The sequence below is a fragment of the Schistocerca piceifrons genome, chromosome 9 (genome assembly GCF_021461385.2).
Source record: "Schistocerca piceifrons isolate TAMUIC-IGC-003096 chromosome 9, iqSchPice1.1, whole genome shotgun sequence".
In the NCBI taxonomy this organism is placed as follows: Eukaryota; Metazoa; Arthropoda; class Insecta; order Orthoptera; family Acrididae; genus Schistocerca; species Schistocerca piceifrons.
The window spans coordinates 138,317,131-138,335,625 of NC_060146.1; the positions used below are offsets into that span (position 1 = coordinate 138,317,131).

General features: G+C 38.5%; 1 protein-coding gene across 10 annotated transcripts in view; it reads right to left on the bottom strand.

Annotated features, from left to right (window-relative positions):
• Positions 1-18,495, bottom strand: part of LOC124717006 (zinc finger protein 239-like) — a 303,476-nt gene that overhangs the window by 235,933 nt on the left and 49,048 nt on the right. For 9 of the 10 annotated variants that reach the window (XR_007005695.1, XM_047243641.1, XM_047243637.1 and 6 more), the window contains one exon: positions 14,654-14,722. Coding sequence is in view for 9 of the 10 variants with exons in the window: in XM_047243641.1 (XP_047099597.1) it covers positions 14,654-14,722 (69 nt within the window). In the remaining variant the exon portion in view is untranslated. Of the gene's footprint in view, positions 1-2,753; positions 2,916-14,653; positions 14,723-18,495 lie in introns of those variants that run through there. The other variant, XM_047243638.1, reaches the window with a different exon arrangement.

Below are 18,495 nucleotides of genomic sequence, written 5' to 3' on the forward strand. Positions count from 1 at the left end.
ATCCTTAAATAAATGTCTGCAGGATGATCTTGGGTGTACTCCAGCTATTATTCTGATTACACGCTTTTGTGCAATAAATACTTTATTCCTCAGTGATGAATTACCCCAAAATATGATGCCATATGAAAGCAACGAGTGAAAATAGGCACAGTAAGCTAATTTACTAAGATTTTTATCACCAAAATTTGCAATGACCCTTATTGCATAAGTAGCTGAAATCAAACGTTTCAGCAGATCATCAATGTGTTTCTTCCAATTTAATCTCTCATCAATGGACACACCTAAAAATTTGGAATATTCTACCTTAGCTATATGCTTCTGATTAAGGTCTATATTTATTAATGACGTCATACCATTCACTGTACGGAACTGTATGTACTGTGTCTTATCAAAATTCAGTGAGAGTCCGTTTACAAGGAACCACTTAGTAATTTTCTGAAAGACAGTATTGACAATTTCATCAGTTAAGTCTTGTGTGTCTGGTGTGATTACTATACTTGTATCATCAGCAAAGAGAACTAACTTTGCCTCTTCATGAATATAGAATGGCAAGTCATTAATATATAACTTTTCTTAATATAACACAGTAGTTTTTATAATGTTTGATAGTTTCTGGGTCACTACTCTTTCTTGCTGTCAGATACATTTCCCTTTTCCGGTTACAAGATATTTTTATACCCTTGGTAAGCCATGGTTTGTTACAAGGTTTCTTACGAGAATATTTAACTATTTTCTTGGGGAAGCAGTTTTCAAATGCATTTACAAAAATGTCCTGAAATAAATTATATTTTAAATTGGCATCAGGTTCACGGTACACCTCATCCCAGTCTAACTGCTGTAGGCTTTCCCTGAAATTTGCAATTGTTAAATCGTTGACTGAACGTACTACTTTGGAGGACTGTTTAGTATTGCTGAATGGAGCTATGTCATATATTGTAACTAGCTGTGCACCATGATCAGAAAGACCATTCTCAACAGGCTGAGCATTTATCTGGTTAAACTTATCTTGGTCTATAAAGAAATTATCTATACTACACATAAATAGGCACAAATACCCATTGTTATATGATAACATAATGGCAGAACAAGCACCAGAAGCAGTCATATTGGTAAAATGTCTAAGAGTGTGCATACAGAGAGAGTTAAAGTAGATCAGCAACATGTAACCAATCAAAGTTAAGACAGATGCCAGACAGAGATCAATCTGAAGAATCCTCAGGAAGTGTAGTCCACCCACAAAAGAGGTAGCTCACAAAACACTCATTTGGGCAGTAGCTGAATATCACTCATCAGTCTAGAATCAGTACCAGATAGGATTGATAGAGGAAATAGATAAAAAAATCAACACATTTCATTACAGGTTCATTTAATAAGCTCAAAAGCATCACAGAGATGATCAACCAAATCCAGTAGCAGACACAGCAAGAGTGTCATTCTGCATTGCGGTGTGCTTTACTATTAGAAGTTTATAGAGTGTACATTCCTAGAAGCATCAACTAATACATTACTTCCTCCTCTGTATATCTTGCAGAGAGATCTGAGCTCACACTGTGGCTTACCAGGAATCGCTCTTCCTGTGAACCATTCACGACTGAAATAGAGAAAGGGGATAGAGACAGTGGAGCACAAAATACCCTCCATCACACACCTTAAGATGCCTTGCAGAGTATATACAGTGTTTCACAGTTCTTGTTACACATTTCTGGGGATTGTAGGGGGGATTTAGTCGATCAAGTTTTACACAGCAACCTATGTCCAGGATCATCATCCAATGGCGCTACACAGTATCGAAGTTATAGACATGGGCACCTGTATGTGTATGTATATACAGTATGAGTCTGAGATAATGTCACAACCTTTCAAGGATGATGGAGAAGAATAAATGTATCAATTTGATGTGAGGGTACCTGTACTGAAAATGGGTGAGTCAAAATTATAAGTGAAAAATATTCTGATACCTCTGACAGCAGAATACATATACTAATATTATTATTGTTAAGAATGTAGTGTATGCATCTTTCAGAGGTGGTAGTATGGACCAAAACAAGAACAAAATGCCTAGCAAACATGGGCTCTAAAATGCATACCTTAAGAGCTATGAACACTTGTCCACTAGAGGAGATGTGTTTCATGCTGGTGAAAATGAACAAAAACTCATAGCTCTTAAGGTACGCATTTTAGAGCCCACGTTTACTAGACTTTTTTTCTTGTCTTGATCCATACTATCACCTCTGAAAGTTACATACCCTACAGTTTTAACAACACCAGTTCCTGTACATGCATTCCACTGTCAGAGATATAAGAACAGTTTTTGCTTACAACTTTCGACTCTTGTTTCTGATACAGGCACAGTTACCTCAAATTGACATATTTAGCAGAATCACCCTGTATATAAATACATTTAACTTAGATGTAGATGAAGATTTACAGGCACCAGAACCTAGCAATTTGATGTCCTGTGGCAGCACTGGGTGACATTTCCAGACCTGAGTTTCTACATAAAACTTGATCAACTAAGGCCCCTCTACAACCTCCAGAAGTGTGCAATATGAATTGTGACACACCTTGCAGATGTAAAAGTAGCTGTAGTCATACATTTTTAATTTATTTTCTATTTCTCCTTAACTAGCTATTTCACTGAACAAAAAGTGTCCAGCAGAAAAAGTGATTCCAAAATATGTCAAAGTGGAAACAAGAACAGCTGTGCAGCAAACACAGGAAAAAAATGTGAAAAGTGTACAGGAAATACTCACTGACATCTGATGATGATCCTAGGATGGAAACTAGTTACTGTGAAATAAATCCCTCATTCAAAAATTGTTGCAGGTGTTGTCATATCATGTCATTGCACCTTTGTCAATTTCATCATCATCTATCCACTCATTCATTTGCCTGTACTTAAATCATTTCACCTACTGTAAAATGAGAATTGGATTACTCAGTATCCTGTTTGCAGCCTGCAGGGAGAGTCAGGTTACAGAGTTATTGCACTGCATTCACAGAGGCACCACAGAACACAATGCTGCCTGTCACATCTCAGTACATTTTAATGTCTCTGGAATAGGCAATACATTTTATTTGCAGTATATTACAAACATATTGTCCTCAGCAGTCTTTACGAAGACAGTGATTTAAATTTTTACTCTCTGTGGACTTTCAGTGTCTTCCTGTGTGTGGGGATGCAAATAATATCAGAGATTAGTTATGGTTCAGTAGTCAAATAGACTTCTTTGTAAAGCTCCAATTTAAATATTCGGCAGCCATATTAAGAAGGTACAATCTAACAAATAATTACTGTGATGTGTGAATTTTAAACATATTCATATTCCTTTGTACCAAGTGCATGTCGGAAATTTAACATCTGCAGTGCTTAAAAATAATAAAAAGCAGATTTGCAGTTCTGTCTTTCATCATTTATCAAATCACTGCTGATTCTTTAGAAATTTATTTTTGGAAAGCTTGGTGTTGAACAGTGACAGAAAGTAAGAAAGAAAGTAATTGTTCTTGTGTCTCATATTTTGTGTCCAAAAAGAAATAACCATACTCAGAAATATATTTCCCTGGATTCAACATGTGAATTGAGCAACATTTTTCTTTCTTTCCTAAATTCACATTACGAAATTCTGTGCCAAATAATATATGCAGATATCCTCTTCAAGCTACTTTAACATGTAAAGATAATTGTAGAGTGCAGACTGTCAGCCTCAGCAGTAAACTGCACCTTTTCTGTGATTTTAAGTATGCTATTTACAGCACATATCATACACTTAGCATTGTTGCCTTTAACGCAATGAAATAGTTTCGTCCAATTCTTTTTTTAAATTTTATCAACATCTAGGGCCAGCCCTGTTGCATTTAGGCCACTCAATTACTTTAAATAATGGAGAGTAATTGTTTTCAATGATTTTGTGGCCTAACAAATATTTCAATTTCTACAACAGATTTACATAATTGCTCTGCGTCTAGGCCAGATGGTGTGAGTTCACAAGCTTCCAAACCTGAAGCTATGCCAGAAAACAACTGTAAGTACTACCGAACAGAAAATGACTAATATTCTAGTAAAATTAGAGTCCATATTAGGTGTCTTAATCTATAAGAGTGAGAAAAGATGAATACAACTGACTGCATAGCAGAGAGAGTCAATGTGATAGATTCTATTGCAGAGAAGCAAGCCCGCATTGCAAAGAAAGTTAATTTAATCAATTCTATTGCCAAAGAACAGACTCACATTCCAACAAAAGTTAGCTCAGCAGATTCTATAGTCCAGAAGGTCCGCACGATAGAATCAAAAATGGAAAAAATTGATCACAGCATATGCGCTTAGGTAATGGGCAGACTAAAATCAGGTCAACTGTTGAAGCTTTATCTAACCAAATTGACAATATTTCCATCAAGACAGACCAATATATTGAAGGAAAGCTTGGTGAGCAGGTTTCTTCAATGCAGAAGCATATGTCCAATTGGACAGCTCACAAACATAAACAGATGTAAGAAACCATCGAGGAAAAATTTTCAACACTGGAGCATGATCAAAAATATCATATTGTGCTATAGACCGCACAACAGGGCAAATAGAGCAATACCAAAGTCACAACAACACTTCAAAAGCAATTACAGAAAACAGACATGTGTTTTTCCCATTTTTAGAAAATTGATTTCAGGAGCTTAATGTTGGTCATGATGATCGCCTGGAGAGTTTAAATAAGGAAATGCAATCCATAAATCATGAGATCATAGGCAGAAAAAAGAACTTGAAGCTGTAGGAAGCCGGTACATCCATGTTCAATGCAGACGATGCAGCTAGCATAGTCACATTACACATAATGACAATTACAGAGTGTGCGCTTCTATCAGATATGTCAAGTAGGATCAAACACTGTACCCCATGTTGTTGGGGCTGTGTCATGTCTCCCTACGCATTTTATGAAGCAAAACATGCTCTGACAGAGTCAATTTTTCACCTTTTTCACCAGGTCACCACAATACACATTCAGTTGTGTCCATAAAATAATTTATAATAGACATCACATTTCACAGCTGGAATGACATGCAATCAAAACCAAATTCTTGGAAGACTTTATGCACGGAGATTCTGCCTTGCAGGCAACTGAAGTGACAGACAAATATTTGAAGTACTAAGACTTTGTGAAAGCATTTTTTACTAAATATTGGTCAAGCAGGCCATCGAGAATGATTGAGAAAAAGTGTTTCACCCTACCACATACCATAGTAATAAAGACACTGTGCACAATTATTTTGAGAAGTACTTAAACAAAACAAAGTACTGGGATCAGTAAATGGTGCCCAAAGATATTTTTAAAAATCTAATGGGCAAACTATCACGGAAAAGCAAGTGACCATTCCAAATCACAATGCTATGAATTTCTACCTTCAATCCATATGATTGATTTGCTGGAAGAAGATCAGTGCAGCACCAAAAACAGGGGATGGAGTAAGACGGCAGATTGTCTCCTAGTCTTTTATTTGTGATCATTGGCATGACACCACTCGGTGTGCAATAACTATCACAGGCGCACAAATCAACATAACAGTAGGCACTTGCCTGGTAATTCACAAGATCACTGAACACAATTGCAGCAAGAAAACTTGGCACAATGAGTGGTGTCATGGCAATGATCACAAATACAAGACCAGGAGACAAATTGCTGTCTTACTCAATCCCCTGGCAGAAACGACCTGCCATCTCCTAAAATGTTAAACCAGACATTATATTGGGGAACTAAAAACTCAGTTTATGCCCTACCAGGATATGAAACCTTTCCACAAATAAACACATTAAATACTAGCCACTTCTTATATATCTACAGTTTTTCTAATATGAAGTTATACGACTTATTGTATAGTTTAGTTTACTGTACTGTTGTGTGTATTAGCAAGTAAGATGTTCTGATTTTTCTTCACAGTAAGATAAGAGTGTTTCATCACTGTAGTGAGGGACACCACTTGTTATCTAGCTGGACTATGCATCTCGTAGTTAACTTGTACTGTGGAACAGGGTGCAAAATTAATGGCAGCTAGCCCACCATTGGTGACCAAAAATTGGCAACTGGTGATCCAGGCTTACATTTAAATTTTATTTTATGTTCTAATCACATTGGGGATAGGTTCATAATTGTACAGACAGCACAAACTCATGCAAAGCCTGCATACTATAATAGTGTATACATTCCACACCAAGTGTTGGCAGCAACAAGAAAGTCCTGGTTCATGAAACAAGAGAGCAGTCTCACCTGTTAAAAAAGGTAATTCCTTAAAACACTTTAATGCTTTGTTGATACAGCAGTGTCCTCTGGTATTCAACTTTCATGGTTACTTACACTGTGTCATCACTAAACATATATTATTTCCATTTTGTGACAAATTACTTATTACCATGGGAAAGAGGCAAACAAACATACAGTACAAAAATGTGAAGGACAATGTGAACATTCCCCGTGTGCAAGAAAAACAAATTGTGATTTTCGAGACAGAATCAGCCAGTAGTAATAGTGTTCAGCTTGTATCATCTTCCTGCTCTGATAGAAGGAAAGATGATAGTGCCACACAACCATTCCCAACTAAAAAGAAATTTAATAAACACCAGTTAACCCATTTTGATTGGCTATTGTACAACAACACAACAAAGCTTACATCTTGCAAAATCTGTGAATAGGTGCAAGCCAACAATATTGATCAAAACTGAGAGAAAGGGTTTTTTGCACCTCTGAAAAAAAAGTCCCTTGCTCTGCATATTCAGGGTAAAGTGCACTGTGAAAATATTGCTTGTGTAAAGGCAAAGGAACAGCCCACAGAAACATCACTGGCTGGATGCATTAAAAATGGACAGTCAAATGTTTTCCCAGCTTATAAATTCGTTTAATGTAGTGTACTAAAAAGCTAAGCAACGGAAGTCATTTAAAGCCTCTGTGCACCTGCTGTGTTTGACAGAAAAATCAAATGTGACTGTGTTATCATAGTATGACATTAAAAGCAGTGCACACAATTTATTCATTTTGTAGTGGATACACTGAAGCAGGATCTCACACATAATTTAAAAAATTGAAAGTAACATCAGTCTTCTAACTAATGGCTCCACTGATCAATTTGCAATTGATTATCCAAATGTGTAAGTTAGTTAAACAGATGCAAATGATGGCCACATCAAGGAGGATATTTAGGTGTAACAGAACTACCAGACTACTACTCTTCTGGTTAATTCTCAGCTTTAATTGATTACTTAGACAAGACTAGAGGCCCAAGTGAATACAGAGAAAAATATTACACTATAGTTTTAGGTAGTGATGGTACTGCAAATATGTTTGGTCACAAATCAGGATCAGCTGTGCAAATTAAAGCTATTTGTACAAAACTGATATTCATTCATTGCCTAGCACACCATTTGCAGTTATCTGTGTTAGATGCCTGTAGGGAATCTGAACACTTCAAAACATTTGACTCAATTATTTGGAATATTTTTAAATACTGCTACAGATAAATAAAATGTAAAGGTGTATATCACAGAAAAGTTGCAACAATCTACATCTACATCAGTATCTACATCTATACTCTACAAAGCACTGTGAGGTGCATGGCAAAGGGTCTGTCATCAGATGTTAATACCACTCTGCATGTTTATGACACCTTGGGCTGGCCTCACAAAGGTAAAATGCCTCACCAAGGTAAAATTCTTCAATTGGAAATGAAGAAATAAAATAGCTGTTTATGTATTTGAATCCCACTGTCTTTGATGAGAAAGTCGATTTTATTTTAGTAGAGTGGGCAGAGTACAAACTTTTGTTTCCACTCTGACATTGAGTCAGACACTTCAGAAGATTTACAGTGAAATTTTTCCACAAGATTCCACAGCCTGCTTCATGCTCTCACATGTTATGCTGTTCTACTAGTGAGCACAACTTCACATAAGAGAGGTTTCAGCTATTACAACAGACTAAAAACTGCAAACACGATTTGGCTGAAGACAGACACACACTGGAGGATTTATTGATGATATCTGTAAATGAACCTTCCCTGTCTGAGTCTGGCCCAAGATTTGCTATGCCATTCTTATGTGATACTTCTCTGTAGAAACACAATGTTACACCAACACTAAGTGCTAGACCATTAGACTATGATACTGGTATGTATTTATGTTTTAAATAGTTATGTTGAACCATAGTCCTCTATTACAAAATTTAATATGGTGTTATGTACAAATATATTGTTTGACCAGTTTGTCTATCAAACAAACACCATAAAGAGAGACAGACAAGATGTATTTCTTCTTATTTAGATTAACAGATTGTGGTGACCAAAGTTGTATGACTTGCTACTGTCTTCAGAATTGAAATTCTGCACCCTGCTGCACAGGTAGGGTACAGGGGAAGGAGAGGGAGATGAAGATAGTTTCTTTATTCCTTATTCTTATTTGTGTTCAACACTGGTCAACTGCAGCTGTTGTCTATTTGGAAATGGTATGCTATCTTGTCCCAATTGGATGTCACAGTGCTCTGTATTTCTTCTCCAATTTTCAAGAATAAACTCAGTGCAGAGTTTGTCTGTGAAGGACCGACAGCACAGCCACTACAAAAGTCCTGACTGTCTGAATTCAACTTGTGCACATGTAACAAGACAGTTACTGAGGGTCTGCCTGTTCACTGAGAACGAGCTACAATTTGGTTCAGTTTGATTTGCTCTGTTCAAGCTTTGTTATGTAAGTGTGCAACTCACTATGTTTGCATTAGGGCTGGAATGTTTCTATTGACAAACGTGTGTCAGGGTTGTGATGTTTGCCTTCACAAGTACTTATTGCATCTCTCATCACGTGGATGTGCATACACTAATTGTACTGCCAGTGTAAGCTGTATAAAGTTTATCTTATTGGACAACATGGTTCGCCATTTGAGGTTTGTGGATTGAAAATTCTCTGGAAGTACACTCTTGGCTATGAAATTGTGAACCTTTTCAAATGTGATGTGTTAAATCATGAGCCATGTAGCTTATATGCATGACTATGTCCCACACGTATGGTTAAACTTTAACAATGTGTGTAGAAGTGCAGTGGATTGGCTAGTTCTGCGAATTGGATACAGCGTGTTTATCCAGTCATTCTTGACATTAGGTATGAAATGACTGTGAGAGGTGAACTGTTGACTCACATCCCAATGCTCTCAACTGTCTGTATTCTTGGTGGCAGTCAAACCTCCATTAATATTAATGTTCCAGGTGCATGCTACAGATCCAGTTGTAATGATCCAAAGATACACTGTCACAAACTTACCCACCATCTACTGACATTAGCAGTATGACTTGCATATCTTTCAACTAATCAAGTTTTTGTACAATTAATATTCTTTATTTGTGCTGCCACCTCTTCTGCTTATGTTTTCTGTGTAACTATGGTAGACCAGTGACTGTGTGTCCAGTAGAACTTCCTAACACCAACAGATTCTTTTATGATTGAAATACTAGTGATTTCTTGCACAATGTGTTACATGTATGAAACAATGAGCCACATCTGGTAAAGCAAAGGCACTGTCCTGCCGACAATGCCACTTACCACTCTGTGTTGCTGTTGCAGAGTTATGCTGCCTATCTCACATCAAACTATACCAACCACCATGTACCCTGATGATACCTCAATGCCAGATTTTGCACCATTGGGGGTTTCTGGAGAGGATTTCCCCACAACTATCATGCTAATGCCAAGCCGAAGAAGATTCTGTCTCACCACATGAAAGTTAACTGAGCACTCAAATACATAGCATCATCAAGAAACCATGAATCAATATTGTAAACCTTCTGTAAAAAAGGAAACAAAGACTGAGAATTTTGTGAAGCAAACTTCAAATCATAATGATAAAAGAAAATGTAAATAACTATGCACAACTAAACTTCCAACAACAAAACTGAACAAAATTATAATTGAATGTCTTTCCAAATAAACATATGCTCTAGGGAAAATATACATATATATGTGTATTATCTTTATGTATACTTGTGTAATGTGTATCTTATTTTATGTACAATTCTGAAAACTTCACAACTTGTGAATTCAGTGTTACACCAATATTATAAATGTGTATAAGTTTACTCAAAGACAATTACTGCATAACAATATTTCAAAATCTTGAAGTCTTTGATCAAAGATACCAAAAAATGATTATTGTTGAGTTAAAAACTTTGAAATTGTTAACAGTAAGTCATGCAGTTTACAAACAAAAAGCATAATTTCTATTACTTGATGAAATGTGTCATTTCAGCTTAGCAGTTAACTATATCTGCAGAGCAAAATGAATAATGTTAACTAATGAAACTTTTACATGAATGTGAGTCAAATCAATACTATCACTATATATGTCGTGCCCATTCTTTCAGACATGTCCAAAGGAACAGACATGATTTTGATCCTGCAGCCACTATGAATCAAGACACAAAGGGATTAATGACATTAGCTGCCAGTGGGCACTGATTTAAATCAATGGGGAAAGTTGAAAATTTGTGCCTCACCGGGTCTGCTGCTGCTGATGCACTGACCGCTGTGCCATCTAGATATAGTGGTCATTGCAACTGCATGGACTGTGCTAGCATTCTTCCCATCAGACCCAGATTCTCAGCTTATCCACAAATTACCCAGAGCATTTCACTGACGGGTGCCGCAAGTTGGTTCAAATGGCTCTGAGCACTATGGGACTTAACATCTGAGGTCATCAGTGCCCTTGAACTTAGAACTACTTAAACCTAACTAACCTAAGGACATCACACACATCCATGCCCGAGGCAGGATTTGAACCTGTGACCATACTGGCTGCATGGTGCTGCAAGTAATAAGGATGATGGGCAAGGAGCACTACATACATAGTGTGTGGATAAGTTAAGAATCTGAGTCTGAAAGGAGGCATACTCTGAGGGTAGTCCATGCAGTTGCAATGATCACCATATATACATGGCACAGTGGTCAGTGCATCTGTCTAGCAAGCAGCAGACCCAGGTTGAAATCCCCATCAGGCACGAATTTTCAACTTTCCCCATTGACTTGAATCAATGTCCACTGCCAGCTAATGCCATTAATGCCTTTGTGTCACTATCGGTATAATTTCACCCTACACTGGAGGCACTGTAACATCTCAGTTTCATTTTATCACCTCTGGCACTCCTTACAATATATTTCAAATAAATTGCCGTCTGTGATCTTCATCAAGACAGCAATTTACATTCATGTTAGTTAAGGTACAATGACGATACTTAGCTGCTATGGTGTTCTTTATGGGTGGGCTAAATAAATCACAACAGGTATTACATTAACAGGAGAGTTTTCCCATATATCTCCGGAACAGTGCCTCTCAAGAATCTAAATAGGAAAAAAATTTGGACAGTAAAAACAGGTGACTCAGGCAGCCAAGTGATTTCTCAAACATGAGAGATGACTCTACCAAACATTGCAAAAACAATAAATATGCTGTTTCGCAAGGTGTGGGCTGTTCCACCATCTTCCTATAGAAGGCCTTCAGAGGTCAATGCCCAGTTGTCGTACGCAAGGTTGAGCAGAGTTTTCCAACATAGTGATATAATATTGTGAATGGACAGTCATTGTTCCTCTAACTTCATTTTAAAAAGAATATGGATCTATATCTCAGAAACATTGGATCCACACCAATTGTCATGTGGTGTTGAGACGTCACATAGACCACACAAATTACAATCTTTGGAACATTAACTGCTCTGACGAGCTGCCATGTTTCATTCAGTCTGCCTCTGAACTTCATGCAGTGTTCATGTGTATCAGTCTTTATGGTAAAATATATGTGTACATAGAAAACTTGGGAACTGTTTATTACGTATATTATGATCCATATCCAGAATCGCATATTGGTGACCCCGGACAAAAAGGTCTACGTCTTCCACGACTTCCGTGCCGTTCATATACAATCAACATGTTTCACATCCGATGCCATGGCTACATCACTGAACGTTCTTTACGAAGATTTGGAGGCCCAGCTCTTACAACCAGGCCAACACAGCCCTCTGCCGTCGGTTATTTCGCAGTTAACGGACAATGATCTACGATCTTCAATGAGGATAACATCTACTTTAGCAACTCCACAACGACCGAGTGTTACGCAGTTACCTCAGACAATGGACTCAGGCTTTGTTTCACCAGATTATGCACAGCAATAAGTGAAATGTGAAGTGGACAATCTACTAAATAGTGTTGCGATTGATCACTCACACGAAGTTCAAAGGGACCGAAATTCGTACATGTGCTTTGATCCTCTATGCACCTCGACGTCGGTTACAGTAGTGCCATGTGCAATGCCGCCATTTGTGCAAAACGCACATGCAGCCAACTATTACCAAGCTATGCAAGTCTCACCTTCAACACAAATTAGTAACAGACATTTTTTCATCCAGTTCACCAGAGCAAACCACCAGATCGGCGGCCCAGTTTCGTGACCACATGGGTACAAGTCCACCCAAAATTGCCTCTTCACCCAGCAATGTTGTACTACGACAGTGCGACTGCCAACAGGTTTCACCAGTGTTTTATGGTGAAACCACAAAGGGTGCATGGCCAGTGTGCGCGAAAAACTCTCGTTGCTGCCACTTTAAGCTCCAGGCCACATTAACTGCTCTGACGAGCCGCCATGTTTCATTCAATCTGCCTTTGTACTTCATGCAAAGTTCATGTGTATTTAGCCTTTATGGTAAAATATATGTGTATATAGATAACTTGGGAACTGTTTATTACATATATTACGATCCGTATCCAGAATCCCATATTTTTTGAAAGAATGCAACAGCTTTTCATGCACCTCCTTGGGGTCCAGTGGAGACCAGTACCACACGTTTTGTTTGTCGCCACAGCTTGAAAGGGCTTTGTTGGACAATGAGGTTGGTTGGTTCATTCAGGGGATGGGATCAAACGGCAAGGCCACTGGTCCTGTAGGCTTAGGGAAGGGTGGGGAAGAAAGGGCATGATGACCTTTCAAAGGAATCATCCCAGCATTTTCCTGAAGCATTGTTGTACACTAACTAATTATTCAATATATCAGGGTTTTCACGTGGGAAATTGACAGTGGCAGTGCAGAAAGGAATTCATGCTTCCTTGTCTCTGGGGTTAAGTTTCAGAGCAATCTGCAATCTGCTGATCTCCATAAGCACTCAGCATGAATTACTAATTACTTCAATTGACTCCTAAAATGTGAGACTGCTGGCATGCCAAGGGTCAAGGACAAAGCTGTTCAAGTTTTTAGGCATGCAGATTGCTCTTGCAGACTGTCACCCCTCCATTCCCCCCCCCCCCCCCCTCCCCAAAAATTTGCACTTCTGTCACAGACTAAGTTTCGTAACAACAGTGACCTGAAGTAACAGGATGTTTTGCACTTCATTGCTACTGGCATGTGAAATAGGTTTCTCTGGTTTATCTTTCATCATTTCTCTGCTTCCCATTACAAGCTATTGTGCATGTGCAGCATTCAAAGTCATATGGTGTCAGTAGGATCCATGCCATCCTGTGTAAGGCATGTTAGAACCATCCAACAAGTCTATGAGGTACAGTATTTCTCAACTTCTGAACAGTATTCGACTCATTACCACAACCATACTACTTATTGAAAGTATGGTCAAATGGGACATCAGACAATATTTGTGACTGGATTGAGGATTACTCTGTAAAAAGAATGTAGCATGTTATCTAGGATGGAGAGTCACTGAAAAATTTACAAGTAACTTCAGGCATGCCCCAGGGACTTGTGTTCGGACACTTGCTTTTCATGTTGTATAATAATGACCTTGCAAACAATATTAATAGTAACCTCGGGGTTTTTTACAGATGACACAGATATTTATAATGAAGTACTGTCTGAAAAAAAGCTGAAAAATATTCAGTCTCATCTTTCCAAGATTTCAAAGGGCTGTACCTCTAAATATTCAGAAACATAAAATTTTGCACTTCACTTCACAAAAGGAAAATATTTATTATCCAATGACTAAAGTTTCATCATGTCACAGCTGGAATGGGTCAACTCATAGAAGAAATACTTGGGTGTAACATTTTGTAGGGATATAAAAGCATACTGGCAAGATAGTATGGAAATGAAATCAGTCTACAAAGGAGACAGCTCACTAAACACTCGTGCATCTCACCACAGAATACTGCTAAAGTGTTGGGACCTGTACCAAATAAGACTAACAGGGGATATTGAAAACATATTAAAAAAAAAGACAGGAAGGATGTTCAGTGGGTTTTCTGCACCTTTGGAAGTGCTGAAGAAACTAAACTGGAAGGTGTTTGGAAATAGACACAAACTACCACACAAAAGCCTGCTTATAAAGTATCAAGAACCAACTTTAAGAGATGAATCTAGGGGTATACAACCACCCTCTATGCATCACTTCCACAGAAAATGGAGAGACAAGGTTAGATTAATTAAACAATGCACAGAGGCATTTATGCAATCATGCCTTCTGCTCTCCACATTTGAATCGAATAAGAAATACCCTCCTCCATGCACTTCTCAGTGGTTTGCAGAGAATGGATAGACAAGTAGATGTAAAGGAATATTTAACAGCCATATGAAGCACTCTTCCTCATGCTGTGCACAGAGCTTGCTCAGAATATATTTGAATGTAAAGACAGATGAATTTTAATACTTACCAGAGTCTCCTCTTTAACAGATATGTACTCAATCTCTTGCTTAGGAGATGTGTGTGGTTCAGCTTCCACCTGAAGTAAAGAAAACTAGTTAAGTACAGGTGAAACACACATTACAAGAAGCACAGATGAAACCTGTCTACAGAATATGAATGATTACTTCAAGACAATTGATAATCTTGGTCAGACTGGTACTTTAATCTAAATTTCCTGTTTACTACAAGAACCGTAGCGTACCCTGACACTAGGGATGAACACAAAATGAATTCAATGCACTGATACTACTGGGTGGTTATAATTAAACTTTCCCTTTTTAACACATTATAACATGGCAAATAATTACTGTACAAGTACCTAACTCGGTAGCATTAATGTCAAGGACATGGGGAAGAGAAATAATGCAGAACCAATTCAACTGAAATACTTTTAATGGGCTCCTGCAGTACATCATACCATTACATATCATTACCATTACTGCTACAAAAGGGGCTCACTATAGCACTCATCAGTGTCCAGAAGAATCTGAAAATGCAGGATTGTATTCTGTACAGTAGAACGAAACATATCCATAGGCATGCTGGCTACCTCTCTTGATATGTGTATGGGTGAATTCCTAAGGGACCAAACTGCTGAAGTCATTGGTCCCTAGACTTACACACTACTTAAACTAACTTATGCTAAGAACAAACACACACACACACACACACACACACACACACACACACACACATTCCAGATGGAGGACTCAAACCTCCAGCGGGTCTCTTGATATGCTACGCTTCAGATTAGCACATGTGTGAATGTTCCCTGGTAAACCCTGTCCTTCAAGTAGTCCCACAACCAGAAATCATGGGGAGTGGGATCAGGTGTTAATCCTGGCTAAGCATTTGGAAATGATCAGCTGATAATGAAATTGTTTCCAACTAAGTAAAAGCGAAGCAGATGAACTTCACGAGTGATGTGCAGTGGCACACCATCTTGCACGAAAATTGTTGAGTTCAACACGTCTATCTCCTGTAGGCTGGATATGACATGCTGGTGAAGCATTTCATAGTAATGCTGGCCAATCCCACTGCACAGTTTTGGTCATTCAGTGCCAACCTGTTCAAAGAGGAATGGGCCAATGATGAACATAGCCATGAAGCCACACCATACAATAACATGCTCACCATACAGAGCAACTTCATGCAGCGTGACTGGAAGTGAAGATTTCCACACTCAACAATTCTATGTGTTCACCTCACCCATCAGAGAAAAATGAGCTTTGTCTGTCCATAGGATGGTGCAGGGCCAGCCCTCGTCAACTTCAATCCACGTGAGAAAGTGAAAAGCGAAGTCAACACATTGTTGGGCATCCTGTGGTGCAAGATGCTGTACAATATGGATCTTGTGTGTTCAACTGTAATGACACAGCATGCGCACTGCCCGATGATCATGAATTGCGTTCGGCATTGCCTGCCATAGCAGCAACGATTTCATCAACCAGCTGTGGTGCAACCAGTCATTGGCCTCTTCCCGGAGCGACACCCAATTTTCCAGCTGATCTGAACTACTACTTCATGCTCCACACAGCAGGTGGAGAAAGAGGACCCTTCTGTAATACTTTCAGGTGGCAATATTCTTTGAGTGCAGCTGCAGCATTACTGTTGTTTTCGTAATGTAGCTTCACCAATAATGCCCTGCTCCTTTTGTCCTGACTGCTATTGGTCAGGTGTGTGCGACTATGAATCACGATGACTGATCACGGCACGTGGTGACCACAGTTGGAACTGGATAGTGGCACTGTGATGCCTGGAAATTGTGCACCTCTTACTCTGTGCATTAATGTCACAAAGTTTGGTACTCATACGGTAATTAGTTTCCATGTTATAATGTGTTAAATAGGGAAAGTTTAATTATAGTAAGCTGCTACATAAATCAAAGGGGATGAAACCAACCTTTACATTGCAGATTCGGCAGCATTCTATGTAGTTTTCTCTGCTCTCAGTTTGTTTCTATATCAGTGAAGATACATCTGCAGCTTGCCACAATTTCTGAATGAATGACACTTCAATGTAATAGTTTTGGGCCTGTGCACTTCAGCAGCTGGCAGTGAGGATTCATTGCACAAATTTCACATTATTGTCCTTTGTAGGCTGTGCAGCTGTAGTGTTGCTCTTCATGTTCACTTTGATACATTTTGGAATCACTTTTACTGCTACATAGTTTTTGTTAAATACAATTGGAAGTGACTCTTTTTAAAAAAAAAAATCTCTCTACCTGGTGAGGTACCAACAACATTATTTCAACCATTATGGTTTCAGAACACTGTAACTATAAGAACTGAAGAGCCCCCTCCCTCCCATTAATAGATCAGATGGGCACTACCGAAACAGCTACTACAGGGTTGCAGAGTATATGGAGCATGCATGTGACCTTTTTTTAGGCTAATGAAAGCCCTCCACAGGACCAATTAGATAAAATCTGATTTCAGATGGGGAATAATATATCCACATTTATTAAAGATAGTAACATTTGTTGTGGTACATTGAACAAAGAAAACATTAATGTAGTGTTATTTAACTGCAGGACCATCTATTGATAGGTCCCAGAACTCATCTTACAATACCCACATAGTACTAGTGATGGAAAGCTGGCAGAAACCAAATGTCAATAGCAACAAAATTTTAAATTTCAATTGGAACGTATATTGCAAACACAGGTTGAACACCAGTGGGAGAGGAGTGTTTATATATGTAAAAAAAAAATTATAATAACTATTCAGGTTGGTACAGATTCTGAATTCAAAATAATTTGGGTGGAGATAAGTGTTAAAGGTGGATCAGACATGGTTATTGATTACTTTTACAGACTCACCTGCTTTAGGAACATTTGAGTGGACACTTTGAGAACAGCTGATGTAAATTCCTGGGTCAGTTTATAGTATTTGGTGGATATTTCAAGTTACCAGATATAGACTGGGAGACTCAAGAGATTAAGGCAGGTAGTAGGGACAGGGAATCATATGAAATTGTTCTAAATGCCTTACCCAAAAATCATCTTGAGCGGCTAATCAGGCGATTGACTCTTGGCGGCAACATATTAGATCTCCTAGTCACCAACAATCCCAAACTTGTCAACTCACTTTGCCTAGAACAGGGAATCTGTGTTTATAAGGCCTCATTGAATATGGCTGTAAATAGTAATATCAAGAAAGGTGAGAAAATATTTCCATGCAGCAGGAGTGGCAAACAAAGTTGTGGCAGATGGGGAAAGAGCTGCTGTTGCTTGACAGCTATGTTAGAAAGCTCCTACTAAAGCAAAGAGAGTGTTGTGACAGTGCCATGACATTTAACGGTGCCACCATGACAGTACGCACAAACGGCGATAGAGGCGCTCCGCAACTCGGCTAAGCGCGGGAGCGCCACCTAGCTACGAACGGCGCCGGCCGCATGTCACGGCATGGCAGTTGAATAAGAGATACTGAGTTGTTATCATGTAACCAGCTATTGTTTCTAAGTGAGTGTGTTTGAATATCCACGCAATTATTGGTGATTAAAGGTTATAACAGAGAGTTTCACTGCAAAGTTAAGTGTACCAAAAGTCTCACAGACAAACAAAAACAGAATGAAGCCAAAATTAGTGTAAGAAGAATCATGGATGAAGTGTTCAACAAATTCGAAAGTAGAATTCTTTCTATCAATGAGACAGAAAATCCTAAAAAGTTTTAATCTGTAAACAGATTGAAGCCATCTGTCCAGACTCTCCATAGAATACTAAATGCTTTTCTCCAAACTGCTTCACTGAGAAAGATCACACTGTAGTTCCTCCTCCATGTTGTTGCACTCACATCAAAATGACAGATA